The sequence below is a fragment of the Solanum pennellii genome, chromosome 4 (genome assembly GCF_001406875.1).
Source record: "Solanum pennellii chromosome 4, SPENNV200".
In the NCBI taxonomy this organism is placed as follows: domain Eukaryota; kingdom Viridiplantae; phylum Streptophyta; class Magnoliopsida; order Solanales; family Solanaceae; genus Solanum; species Solanum pennellii.
The window spans coordinates 2,274,155-2,289,076 of NC_028640.1; the positions used below are offsets into that span (position 1 = coordinate 2,274,155).

Genomic DNA, 14,922 nt, shown 5'->3' on the forward strand with positions numbered 1-14,922 from the left:
GGGGGTGGGGGGTAGGGGGGCAGAGAAGGAATGATGGATATTCCTGGCTTATTGCAGAGAATGGAATGATGCAAAATTGGAAGAAGTCATAAAGAAGAGAGAGTCAGAAAGACTTTCACAATAACTCCAAATTTATTTTTTTACCAAAGTCTTACTATTTTTCTCCGTCCGTCTCAATTTACGTGAACACAATTTAACTTAAGAAAAATCTTTCAAAATATTTTTAAATTAATATAAATTATTAACTTCACTCGACAATCTCCGAGACAATACCTACATGATACATCTTCTATCTGTCACATAACATAATAAGTGGTACCAAACTCCCATAGAAGCATAAGACTCTTAATTAAAAATCGAGAAAAATACTCAAAACACTCATAAATTAGGAATGCATTTTACTCATGTTGCGAGGTTGGGGTAATATTGAAATTTAGCTTGTCAATTTCTAACTAAACTTAGATACAACTCTCGATCATCTGTTATACGAGCATGTGAATATTAATAAGAAATCGAGAAAAAATATTACAAATAATATCACTCATGTTACGAAATTAAAGGTATATTTAAATTCATTTAGTTAAATAAAGACGTGTTTTTAAAACTGTTATTAATTAAGAAGTGAAACTAATAAGTGATAAATTTATGAATATTTTACTAATTCTCTATTTAATTTAAGATAGTAATATCTATATATTTGAATGGAGCAAGTATTTTTCTAAAAGAATTTAAATTAAATTATTTTTAATTATAAAAAATAACATTCTTTTGAGACAAGACTTTGGGAAAAAATTGCTATATAAGATGAAACATAGAGGAAAATATACTCCATAAGGTACATAGGACAATAGATATTGGCAGTGGGTTAGCAGTCACATGACACAACACTTTTTCTCTTTATATATATTTATTTCACATGTTTTTTTTAAAGAAAAAAAATTATTAATTTTTAACATTGCTTGAAATTATTTTCCTGTGAGTTAACAATCTATTAAAAATAATTTATCTACTTTAAAATAGTATTAAATCAAGCTAAAGTCTGTTCTTCTTAAATTTAATTTATGAGATTTTATTAAGTAAATATTATATCATTATTTTTTTTATTGAATATTTAATATTACTTTAAGACTTGATTAATATTGACTTGTATTAACAAGGTTCATTTAGAAGAATAAACAATTTCATCAATACATCAATTATATATTTTTTTTTAAAAAAGGGCTCTTAGTTTTTTAGAAACTTAGTCAAGTAGGCTAAAAATTATAAAGTAAATAGATGGTAAAATCAAATTCAATTTGTTTAATTTACTTAATATATTTAAGTTTGAACAGATATTGACTAGTTTATTCTTTAGTTCAATCCGTTCCAATCGACTAAAAATCAGGTTAATGTATACTTATAAATATTTAATAAAATAATAATTTTTTTAAATTTTTGATATGTTATGTATAATGATAATAAATTGTTATGTACTACAATAGTTTATAAAAATAAGTAAAACAATTAAGCTTGATAAAAATTGAATTTGAATCCGAGTGTTGATTCGTAATGTAATTTATTAATGAACCTATTTTGACTCAATTCATTTTGAACCAAGTAAATATTAGATTGAATTGTATCGTGACTCAATTATTATTTCTAACTCGTTATGACTAGTCTAAATTTAACTCGATCCATCTAATCGTAACCTTTACTTAAAAATATACTACAATAATATATATTTTTTGTATATACTAAATTGTAAACACCTATATTTAAGATTCACATTTTTAATTGACCATTGGATACTCTATGTATTGTAGGATAATTGATTGCAATGGGAGTAGCCAACAGATCATCAATTTATTTTTCTAGCATAGCCATAGCCCCATATATAGGAGTCACCACTCTATATTCTAGGCAATTGTCAATATTGACTCTATATATTCTCATATTTTTATCAAATATTTTATAGGGATGATAATAGTGGATATCCTACTATACTTTATTTAATTTAAATATTCAATTATTGAAAATTGTGATATTTTCAAATTAGTTCGTCTCCGTCTCTAGTAATAGGTATCAAGTAATTTAGGCCATATAATTTTTCAGAAGAAATTATTAGTGTTTTGATCGGTTGAAAATTTAAAATGAGATCTCATGATACTCAATCGACTACTTTAAACACTAATCATTTCGTTCGCTTATTCCTCTCTTTTTAAAAAAAAAATTGAGAAAATATCTAAACGTAACTTTGTATTGTGTCAACATATAATACGAAGAACAAGTTTAATCATATTTCGATAAATTCATGAAGAAATACATATTCGGTGTAGTTTTTATGAATGTTGTTTTAAAAAGATGAGAGAAATATATATGCAAATCCTATTATCATCTTCTCTTCTTTTTTTTTAAATTTTCCACTCCATATCTAGTATCTACATTAAAATCTGACTAAATTTAAATTCGTACCAAAAAATCGCCCATTAAGATGTAAAATGTACCCTAACAAAGACGACTATGTACTAGAGGGATTTCAATTAGTTCGAACCTGATATCTCTGTTTAAGAATGAAAATTACTTATCACTCTATTACAATCGTTGTTGATGTAACGCTGTTTCTTGAAGATCTATAGAAAGAATGTTTTCGATAACTCGAAACAAATTGAAAATATTTTAATGTCAACTAGGGTTAGTTTGAAGTGTAAGTAGGTAGAGTATATATAGGGTTATAGGAAAGACCATGACTATGTAGATTAGAGCAAAAGGAATGAAATGAGTTAAAGAGAATAGAATTACAGGTCTACCTATTTTTTATCAGAAGATCTAAATGAATATCCATCTTGATTCTTGAATGCATGCTTTCTACAGTTTGACAAGATATATCCTACACACACCACACCTAGCTAGTTTACTTTGTTACACTTAGTTGCATGTAGGAGTAATTTTGTAACGGTCGTTTCGTAGCTGGTTAAAGTTACGTATTAATTTTTTTTAAAAAAAGAAATTATAATCTTTTTCTGTATTAATTTATGTGGTTTTTGTCGTTTTTCACGAGTCTAATAGTTTAAGTTTGACTGGAAATTGGTGAATGAAATTTTTAATTTTTTTGAAATGAAATTACTACATAAAAAGCATTATAAGTCACAAAATGTTTAAAAGATCTATAAGAAATTTACGATCATAGATAAATTTGTTTAAATTACAAATCTAAAAGTATCATATAAAATAGGACGGAGAGTATATATATATATTATTATTGTTAGATATAATATAGTGATGATTATATTTTTATAACGATAAAATTCTTTACTTATTGTAGTGGTATGACACAATTATAAATTTGTGATTGAGTATTGATATATCTATTAAAAAAATTATTTAGTAACTTTAATCAAAGGATAATTTACCAAACTTTATCTTAAAATTGGAGATAGCTGAAAACTCATTAAAGAGAAGGATAATTTTGAAGAAAAAAAAGAGCAGTTAGTTCATTTTGGACCATATAAAAATTGTCAAAAAAAAAAATAACTATATATATTATTTATGCGAGTTTCTTAGTTGCAAAAACTAAATATCGTATTAGTGTGTTGAATTTTATACGTATAGTAAAAACATAATTATTATCAAACACAGTATTATTCATGTATAGTTTAACACCCGCGTAACTTAGTTCGTACAAAATTACTTATGTAGAAGGTCACATAAAATATATGTGTATCTTTGTTCAAATTTACACAAGTAAAAGTGCCTGATTAAGCACATTCATAATAATAATAAAAAGCATAAATATAAATTCAGATCGAATTAAATAAACATTTATATGTTATTTTCTAAATATGAAAGATATTCTCATACCATAGTAAGCATTAAAAAGAAGGGCCATTGGATGTTTTAAAGTGTAAATTCTAATTAAGCTAGTTGAATGAGATTAGTTGATTTAAGACTAGAATACTCAACCATATTGTAAGAACCAAAAAGTAGAAAAAAATGTCATGATTAAGGGTGTATTGGAGGAAATTTTTTAAAATATTTTGTTAGTCATTTTTAAAATTAATATTTTCTTTAAGAAATTATTTTTCATTAAAATAAAAAATAACTTCATAAGAATAAAAAATAAATTTAATATTAATTGTATCTTCTTCGCTCGAGACATTTACTTGCGAGAGTGAATTTAGAGGTTTAAAATCAAGACACGTGAATTTAAAGTCTTTCCATAAAATTAAATATAATTAGATGCTGAGTTATTTACCTAAAGGACTACCGCTACACACTCTTACCATACCTCAACCTTCGAAATAATATTTATCTAAATTATATATAAAATATTTTTTAAAAAATTAAAAAAAGATTCACTTATTTTCCAAAAAATCAAATAAGAAGAAATATTGTTTTTCATACCGAACACACCCTAAGCAATTTAATATGAAATATACGGTATAATAATTTTAGGATAAAATTCATAATTATTTTCTTTTGTGTTACGTTAAAAGCATTAGATAATCATTTAAGTATTTATCTCACTATTTATTTCATAACAATGAAATAAATCACATATTATATATAGTAAAATAACTCACGAAATAAATAATTTCGAAATAACATATTTCCAACTAAACGAGCCTCGAATAATCAATGATTGAATAGAATGGGGTCCATGTCCCTGGACTTTTTGTCCTTCAGGTTACAAAATTAGGTAAGATGGGATTGAAATTTTTAGTAACACAAAATTAAAAAATTTATATTTGATTGAAAGAACTTTTTTAGTCACATCCATGTGATTTGAAAATTGAAATATGCATTGTTTGACTTGTTAAATTATTCTATTGCCTTCACATATAAGGTAAGCATTACGTTACATTTTTAGAAATAAAAAATATTTTATGTTCAATATTGATATTGAAATTAAAATTTTCATAAATCTCACATCGTGCAAAAATTACTAAAAGAAAAAGCTTTTGAATACATGAAGAAATTTTATGATCATAACTCGAATTGTGAGATGTTTTATTAAAAATTGATAAATTTTATCCCGCCTATTATAACTTTTGAAAATGCTTTTTTTAAATTTTTTTTATTATTTGATTCGATATTTATTTGAGTATTCCGACTAATTAGATTTTACATGTGCGAAATTCATTAAAGAATTTTTTTCAAACTTTAATAGAGAGATTTTTGCATTCATAACCCTCAAAATAAAATTGGCCAATTGGACTTTTTCAAGTGCAAATTTTACATTAGATAAATAAATGATGAATTAATATTTTTAATTTTAATCTTAGCTTTTTTAAAAAATAAATAAATACCAAGATCTATTCTTCTATTTATTTATTTTTTCGAAAGTTCTTGATTATTCATAACTAATCATAGATAATGACGAAAAATTATTCATGTAGAAACAAAATATTAATAAAGCATGAAATAAGATAATGTTATATTTTATTTTAAAATTTATTTTCCTTTATAATACTAGTCAGACCAACTATTGGAAGAATATAAGCATTTTCTATATTTTTCTATTCAACTTTTTAGCCTTTTAATTTAAAATGTGAATAAAAGTGAGAATGGAAAAAAAAAAAACTCTAATTTAACGCTTTCATATATTATTGAATAATAAAAAATTCCAGCTACCTTATGACGAAAATTTCTAGATCATATGACATAAATACATATAAAATTGTAAATAAAACTTTCACCTATAATTAATGTTTTGAAATTTATTGAACATGAATGAACTCAAACGTAAGTATATTCGTTTTGCCTTGAGCTCAGATCATGGAGATAATAACATTTTTGGTCACTCAGTTGCAGATAAATTTTAAATTTAATTTTTGTGATATTTAACTAACATATTTAACCTGTAATTAGTTGAAATGTATCTTTTTTATTATCCCTTTGCTTGTGAAATTCACATAATTTTTAAAGCATTAAACATTATGTCATTTAATTATTCATGTGTTGTTATGTTTTGCATGTATTGCTACTTTATATTTGAGGATGTTTTAATCATGTTCGAATATGGATTTGACCAAACTCAATAAATTTTACTCAAACATTGTGTTTGTAGTAAAAAATCGATTAAATATGTACAATACTAAAATTACGACATTATTTTCTAAAATTCAAAACTCATAAAGCGTAAAGTCTGATTAATTTCGCCTCTAAATATACTTTTAAATTTTGTTCAAATATAACATATTTCCTGTATAATATAGCCGAATGCAACACATTTAAATATCGAGTCATATATCAGAAGGACCAAAATAAAAACAAGGGTTGTTACATAGTGAGAGATCAAAGAAAATCGAGTACACAAGATCTTTGATTTGTTCCTAAAGTTGAAACAAATGTGAAAATGAGTGCATCAATTCCCAAAATTGGAAAATAAATGAGAAATTAATAAGGTGATTTGAAATTCTTTGATTTGTTTATAATAGTTGGAACAAATATGAAAAGGGTTCTTCCATAAATCAAGTTTCTAAATAGGAAGCCGTTTTAAATAATCAAGACTATATCAATAGAAAGATTTACATGCAACAGAATCTCAATTTTGTGTATCGAATATGAAAAGGGTTCTTCCATAAATCAAGTTTCTAAATAGGAAGCCGTTTTAAATAATCAAGACTATCTCAATAGAAAGATTTACATGCAACAGAATCTCAATTTTGTGTATCGAGTTAATAAAGCCCAACCTACCAACTCACACCCAAACAAAAAAAAGTGAACACCTAACACGAAAGATTGTTTTACCAAGTAAGCCAAGACAAGCAACAAGAGTGTAACAATTTGAACAACAATGCGAATTTCCAACAAAGGGAATCCAATTGAAACCCCCTTCATTGAGGTTGTAGTTCCGCGATTTGCAATGTTGTCAACCCAGTAGTATATCTTTTCTCACTCAACTTTTATTCATGAACTACCATATGGATTTAGTGTAACCACCCGGTGCAGGTTAGGTTTTACCAAATGATATTATGAACACTTGTATCTCGGTGCACATTTCTAGGCAAAACTTGGGACACGTGAACCTATGATCTCTTTGTAAAACTAGATATTATCTGCTGGGCAATCATGCTACAAGAAGACTAAATGGTGCACCTGGTTGAAAGTTGAGTTACTTAAAAGAGGACTAATTTTTGTTGTTGAACAGTAATATCTTGCATGAATTATGAAAAAGAAATGGAACAAAACATTTAAGCAAAAATCATCAAACTGGTTTTAGAATAGCATAAAAAGCTGTTGATGAGAAAACATTATTTGCATTCAGGTAGTGGTTACAAATAGTCCACCATCTTTATCACTCAACAGAAATCAACTTCAAATACAAATCCACCAACTAGTATTTGATAATTCTCTTGGTTTCTGGAGACATTGGCAATTTTTTCATCTCCCTGTCAAAAACAGTAACCATAGTTGAATTCAGATGAAGGAAAACATGATTTGGTAAAACACAGTCAAGTTGTTTGTCAACCACGACGATCACCATGAAAGATAAACCGACTTCATAGTAAGTAAGAAATAAGATAACAAGTGGCTGTAAGAGAAGAAAATTATACTGCAAGTATATACGAGATACACTTAAATAAGTCTCTAACAAAGGTACTACATGGATTAGGACCAGTTAACTCACCACCAACAAATCGAAAAAGAGAAAGTAGCTCAGGAGGTTGACCAACTTCCAAAGAGTAAACATTCCGAGTGTACGAGAGGTAAAAGAAAGTTGAATGACCATGCACCAGGAATGATACACAATCTTCATTTTTATGGTCTTCCAAGGTTTATTGAAGATTATCTGAATTTTTTTGTAATTTTGCAGACTCCCAGAATTACTAGGCTATGCGCCTTTGATTTGATTTCTTTAGCAGAGTTGGTAACCCTTGGTTCTTAGTATGGAAGAATCTTCTCTTTCATCTATCCAAAATGGAAAGAGATAAAAGAAGGAAAACAGAAGGAGAAAAGAAGAAGAAAGAAGGAAGAAGTCATAATTTTGCTCTAACTAAAATCTTGTTCCCTCCGGCTAAATGCTAAGTAAAAAAAACCAAAGGTTGTGAGTTTTGAGAGTACTAGCGTAAAGGGGGAAAGGGCTGTGGAAATGTAATGCCCCTAACGTTAGTTGTTTTACGCTGTTACTCACGATGTATGTCGTACTCATGCAACCTTCACTAGAGGACTGGCCATATGCAACAGATGCTTAGCATTCAATGGTTAAGTGGGGGATAGGCAGCAACCTATTTCCAGTATTCAGTGGCAAGTCAAACTTGGTCTTTATTTCTTAACATATTCAGAATTCCTTCTGTTAAGTCATATACAGGGAAGGAGCTATTGAGTAGGTTGGCTGTTAGGTGAATGAGGAACTCAGTGAGGAAGGTCTGGAATATGGAAAGGGAAGACCGCAAGATGCTTCACTAAGGAAATCAAATACTTATAGAAGATGAAGTTATAGATGCATATGGCTTTTGGCTTTTTGATGTAGCTTACAGGACGTTGAAGATGAAAATAGCATATGCTAGATTTCACACTCTTTACAGGAATAGGAGCACATACAGCTGGAACCCCTTATTAATGTTTTAATATAATTACCCTGGAACCATCTTACTGCAAAGATTCTTATTTTGACACGCATTATTTACCTGTTCAAACAAAAAAAGTGAGAGGGAAACTTTGGTCTCCTGAGTAGGGAATTTGCAGAGGAGCTTACCACACCCAAAAAAAAAAAAGGAATCCCTGGGCTCCATACACGTGGGCTGTGTTAAAAGTAATACAGTAATTCTAGATCAAAAAGTTGTACGGCAGAAGTCAGAAGCAAATTTGAAATGAGCACAACAAAGACAGAGAGAAGGATAGAAGGGAAAGAAATTCTAGGAATTCCTAATTTCCTACTAGCGTCCTTTGGAATACCTGAAACGGATAAGGTTGCTGCAAGCCAGGCAGAACACAACAATGTACCCAGTACAAACCCACAAGCTTGAACATAGAAAGAATTAGAATTTTATAAACTTAAAACTTTTCTATACTTCTAACAGCACCACCTTGTAAGAGTTATATGACCTTTTCATTGTTTTTCAAAAATACCTCCATTCCACCTCGTGGAACAATAGAGAATCATTTGCAGTGACCTCTTAAAGGAGATAAATATGAATTATTTCCTGTTATGTAAGAGCAAGACAAAAAGGTACTCTACGGTTCTGAGGCAAGAGCACTTCATCACCACCACACCTCCCCACAAAACCCCAAATCCCAAATAAAAAAGTTATGTTTCCACTCTACCTATTGTAATTGTTAGGTTGCTGGACCTTCCAGAAGAGAATGAGCCAAACAACCAAAGAAAGTTGTACCAAATAAGTTCCACAATAAAGAGGTTTCTTCTTTTTTTACAAAACAATCATCTCATTGCCCACCTATAAAGCTGAATCGCCCATAAAACCCAGGAAATGTCTTAATCATCATATCATAAAGACACCTCATATCTCAATTAGATGAAGCATGATTAGGAAAGAAACACTATTACTCACTAATCAGTCAAACATAATAGCTATTAAAACTTAGAATAATGATTAAGTTCTTTGCTAAGTTAAAAAGTGAGATCAAATATCAGACAGATTCTAAACTTTAGTGTCAGGTCTGTAGTTGCTGAAAAGATTCAATGGCAACGAATCATTGCTACCGCAAGTAAACCTGGATATCCTCACTATGATAAAAGAAAGAACTGACATCCTTGAAACTATTGACACCAACAGTAAAGAGAAACATTCAATTTCCTAAAGGAAGAGTTGATGACAAAATATATGTTACAATGGTGAAGAATCTCAAGATTTATTACTATAATCTCAATCAGACACGATGTCAGTTTCCCATAACACATCGTGGACATGTTCTAGAACATACTGAACTCCAACAGCTCTCAAAGAAAATCCTTAAATTCCTAAAAGGGAAGTTGAGGCAAAGCATGGACATGTGAGGAATCTAAAGATGTGCCACCATAATCTCAATCATGCACCACATTATTCTCCAAAGAAACACTCCATTACGATCTCCTTTACTTTTATTCAATGCGAGGCCAATCATATGCTGGATACTGAGTTTTGTTGTGCCAAATGCCCCTAAAATCTATTTTAGATGATTGTGACTAGGACTACTAGTATGGAAGGATAAGTGAGACAACACTCAACTACCCAACTAATTTTCAACCCTTATTTATGTGATTGTGTCTTCCATAACCTCTTATCTAAGGTCAAGTCCTAGGGTCAGCCGAAGTTGTGTCATGTATTGCCTAATCACCTCTCCTCAATACTTCCTCAGCCTACCTTTACCCCTACCAAAACCGTCCAACCTCTCACACCTCTGCACGTGCATTTTCTCTTCACATACCCGAACCATCTCATCCTAGCTTCTGGCATCTTGTCTTTAATCAAGGCTACTCCCACTTTTCCTCGGATATCATAATTTTCAATCTTATCACTCCTAGAATGCTGACAATCCCAAAGCAGTGTAGGTGGGCTATATGATAAATCTGTGTTCATTACACTTAATCCAAAGCCTGTTTCATTCCAACACAATACATCTGTTCTAATACATATTGGAGCCCGAAAATTAATCCTTATTATTTAATCTACTCTATTCAAACTTAGTTCGTTCAGTACTAAATAATCTGTCTTTTAATACAAAATCAGGAAAATTCTATTATTGAAGTTCACTGAACTCACATTTCTGCTTAAATAAATATACTAATCTCCAAGATATCTCTTAAATTAGAGAAAGGCAAAACAAAATAAATAAAAACAACTTCTCCTTCCCGAGTTATATAACACACTCCAAATTTTGGAACTACCAAAATGTTAACACGATTCTTCAAATAATAATTACTATATGCTACTTCTTCTTTTTTTATGACAATCATTACTATATACTACTTTTTTAGAAGGGATTCCTATATACAACTTTCAAACTAACTTGTTAAGTACTAATCCAATATTTTCACGTTTCTTCTATAATGGTGGTGTCTAGGCTACTTCACTGCTTGTCAATTAACCTGCTGGGTACCTGATACATTCCACCAACAAACATAAAGTACAAGATATCGGTCCACCAAAACTCATACGTTTGTCTAGATATGAGTCCTAGTTTCCTAGGGTCCATTGAAACTTTAGCGATGGTTGCATTCCAATACTAACAACACTTTCGGAAATGGAACTTGAATTCTCTATCTACTTAACAATAACTTTAATTTTTTCATTTCAATACAACATTATTCGTCTTTTAGTACAAAACTAGTTAAATTCTTTAGATCTTCTGGTTCTCTAAATCCTACATGTATCCTTCCAAGAAATCTAAGTCGGTAAAATGCGAAACAAATAAATAAAAGCTAAGGTCTTCGTTCCAATTTGTATAACACTGTCTAAGTTATCATAATGTTTGACACAATTCCACAAACAACACAAGTTTTTGCAATATTTAAACAAACTTCACAAGCTACTATTTAATTCCTTCATCAAGTTAACATCTTAACCTATACATTCAGTCAAAATTTAACTAGTAAAAACTCACAGCAATTTTGGAGCAAAATTGAAGCTATGTATAAGGAGATCAATTCAAACATTCACTATAACAATAAAGAAATCAAGTAGCGGTAACTGACCTAGATGATGGGGAAAAAAAAACTAGGCATTAGCAGTCTTAGGAATGAGAGGAATGGATTGATGTCCCTTTTGCTTCATTCGTGCTTCCTCTTCACGGATCTTCTGCATCTGAAGCATCCGTTCCATAACAAGCTCATACGCACACTTCTCATATGTATGGCGTTCATCCTCGCACTTCCATGGAAGATAAAATTCCGATTGCCGACACTTGTTCAAAGGGATCAAAAGGTGTGCGCACTGATCCCTATATGCTAATGGCACTTTGTTTTCCACCATTTCTTCTTGTGTTGCAATCATCTTCTTCGATGAACCTGGAACCTCCATTGCCAAATTGACTTTCGTTTGTTCGATTTTGGGATTTTTCTCTGCGAATTTTCCCCTCTTTTCGATTGTTTGCTCTGTAGAGATTTGCTCTTGTGGTTTGTGAGGTATTGTTGGGCTTTTGGGCTATTTTGGGGTTATTTGGGCTTTGGATGTTTGGGATTGTAATGATTGGGCTAATATTTAGGCCCAATAAAATTGTGTGGTACTAATAGCTTTTAGAATTCTTTTTGGGAAACTTACGTAAAACTCATTACTTTAGGAGCTAATTATTTAGATTCACTCTAATTTCTAATATTACGAATCTTACTAAATTTTGTCTCTTTGATATACATTTGGAGACATCCAGGTACATGTATATTGTCAAAACTAGGTATAATTTGTTCAAGATATATTGTATACAACTGGATTTGTATTTGTTTGGGATGCATAACAAAAATCTACTCAGCCTCCCTCCCTTCTCGCTCGCCACCCTCCTATATATTTGATACTTCGTTTATATGTGAATCACACCAGATACATACATATACATGTATCTAGTGATTCGCATGTGTCTTATATATACATAATGAATCTTGTTCACCTCGCTCTCCATCCGCTTGCCTCTCTCCTTATTTTAATGTATCTGGTAACAAAAGTGTATGTATCTAGTTTTATCTTCATCAATATATGGCAGAAAATTCTTAATTAGCGGTAAGATACGTAATATTTTGGAAGTATCATGTAGCTTCTCCAAAATTATTATATCAAGTTGGAATTCGAAAATGGCTATACCTCAAAATTAAAAGGCATAAATTAGTCAAAAAATCAACGTGTTAAAAATTAAGATTTTACAAGTAAAATTCAAAGAACATGTCTTAAATTTTAAAACCATGCAAGTGAAATTCAAAAATCGTGTCTTAAAAATTCAAAAATCAATGTCGACTCAACAGAATGCTTTTGTATGTTATCAACGTTAGATAACTTAATTCTATGATATAAATATCTTGTTTTCACTTGTACATTTATAGACTCACAAAAATAAAAAGCATCTTCATTTTCTTAAAATATTTTTATAAAAAATATTTTCCATCGTATCGAACACTAAATACTCTCTTGTCTCAACTAAATAACTCATCATTTTCACACCTATATTATAATTCTTGACAGTCGTCATCATACCTTCCCAACAAGAGCCACCGCCAAAAAAACAAAAGTAAAAGTAATTATATGTTGTTCATCACCAAATTAAAAAAATGTGATACAGTAAAATATTATCTTAATTATAATCTACAAATTCAAACTAGAGCTATTTATTCAGTTGGTTCAATTTGATTTTATTAAATCGATAATCGAATCATTATGATATCAAAATATGTATGAATCTAGTGCGAAGAAAATAAGTAAAAAGGTACTAAAGTTAATAAATCGAATTATTGGTTAAACTTTAAATAGAAAAAACAAGTCAATAATACAAAAACGTTTTGAACTACTAATTAACACTCTGTTTGGATCTTTGTTACTCATTATTTCATAATATATTGTATTGTACTGTACTGTATTGTATGATAGATACAATATTGGCTAGACTTAATTGTTGTTATTGTTTAATATAACATTTTTGATTGTTTGATTTGATTATACTGTACTATATTATAATTTATAAATTTACTAAAATATTCTTAATTATTTTAGGGTAGGAGACTTGACTAGAATTAAATAATATAAGGTTTAGTGTAAAACAGTATTTTGAAATATCATGTAACGATATAATTACAAAAAAAGATTAACAATGGAAACACACTAAACTGATTATTCCATAAAATAGATATTTTCATTGTTACGTAACAACAAAATTTAACAATACGATACAATATCATTTAAGTAACAATAAAATAAATATTGTAGATATAATAAAAATACAATACAATACAATGAATAACAATAATCCAATCCATACAAGTAAATCGATGACATTTTCTCATTAATTAATTTATTGGTTAAATCAAAATTTCCACGTACTCCCTAATTCAAAAGCTTTAATTTTTTTTAAAAATAAAATAAAATGAACCAATAATATATTTTCCTATAAGTTTATGGAGAACAATAGAAATAATAATATAAAACAGAATAAAATTTAATTCTCAAAAAATAAAAAAATAATGAAAACTGACAATGTGCTTGATCTTTAGCAAACAGGCTCCACAAGAACATACCTAATAAACGCAATAACACAAAATGGCAAATCAAAACTAGACAAAAATTTCAATAATTTTATATACATTTGGAATATTTATTTTGACTATTACCTAAGTTATAATATATAAAATACACATACTTGATGCAAAACTCCGCGTTACTAAGGGCCTAATAAATTATACTAAAATCGATTTTATATATAGATTATTAATATATTTTCATTTTAGTCTGTCACAAAAAAATGACATATATTTTCTTATTCGCAAATGTTTAATGACATGGAATCACAAACTATTAATGAAAAAACATTGGTAAAGTTTATATATTTTGTTTAAGATGACTTAAGATTCGAGCAGACGTTAATTATTCATTATTAATGTTGAAACAGTTTGATTTATCATTGCTATGCCTTTGCTTAACTAATGTCACACAAATTTTGATAATTATTGCAATAAATGCCTTATTAGGTCATAAATTCTACGTGACAAGCGATTTTTTACAGTGCACGATTTTTTATTAAATAAGTCTTTCTCGATATCAATATGAATTAGTCTTGTGAATAAGTTATTTTAAAATTAATTATATCGAGATAAATTATTCTACCATATATATATATACATATATATATATGGGATTGCTTATCTCAGGATCGCCTAATACCACCAACCAATTAGATAGAAAAAAATAATCTTACATTTTATTCTTAAAATTGTTATACCATATTTATCGCTCCAAACAACTCCAAAATTCTAAAAATACCATCGACATAATATATATATATATATATATATATATATATATATATATA

General features: G+C 28.9%; 1 protein-coding gene across 1 annotated transcript; it reads right to left on the reverse strand.

Moving 5' to 3' along the window:
- Positions 1–7,171: 7,171 nt before the first annotated feature.
- On the reverse strand, positions 7,172–12,029 carry LOC107015641 (NADH dehydrogenase [ubiquinone] 1 beta subcomplex subunit 7). Its single transcript, XM_015215971.2, has 2 exons — positions 11,615–12,029; positions 7,172–7,370 (listed from the first exon to the last, which is right to left on the reverse strand). Exon 1 carries the CDS (start codon positions 11,937–11,939, stop codon positions 11,637–11,639), a length of 303 nt encoding a protein of 100 aa, XP_015071457.1. The 5' UTR covers positions 11,940–12,029; the 3' UTR covers positions 7,172–7,370; positions 11,615–11,636.
- Between the last annotated feature and the right edge of the window lie 2,893 nt (positions 12,030–14,922).

Coding starts and splice junctions, on each gene's coding strand:
- LOC107015641 (XM_015215971.2), bottom strand. CDS start 11,939: ATGGAGGTTCCAGGTTCATCGAAGAAGATGATTGCAACACAAGAAGAA.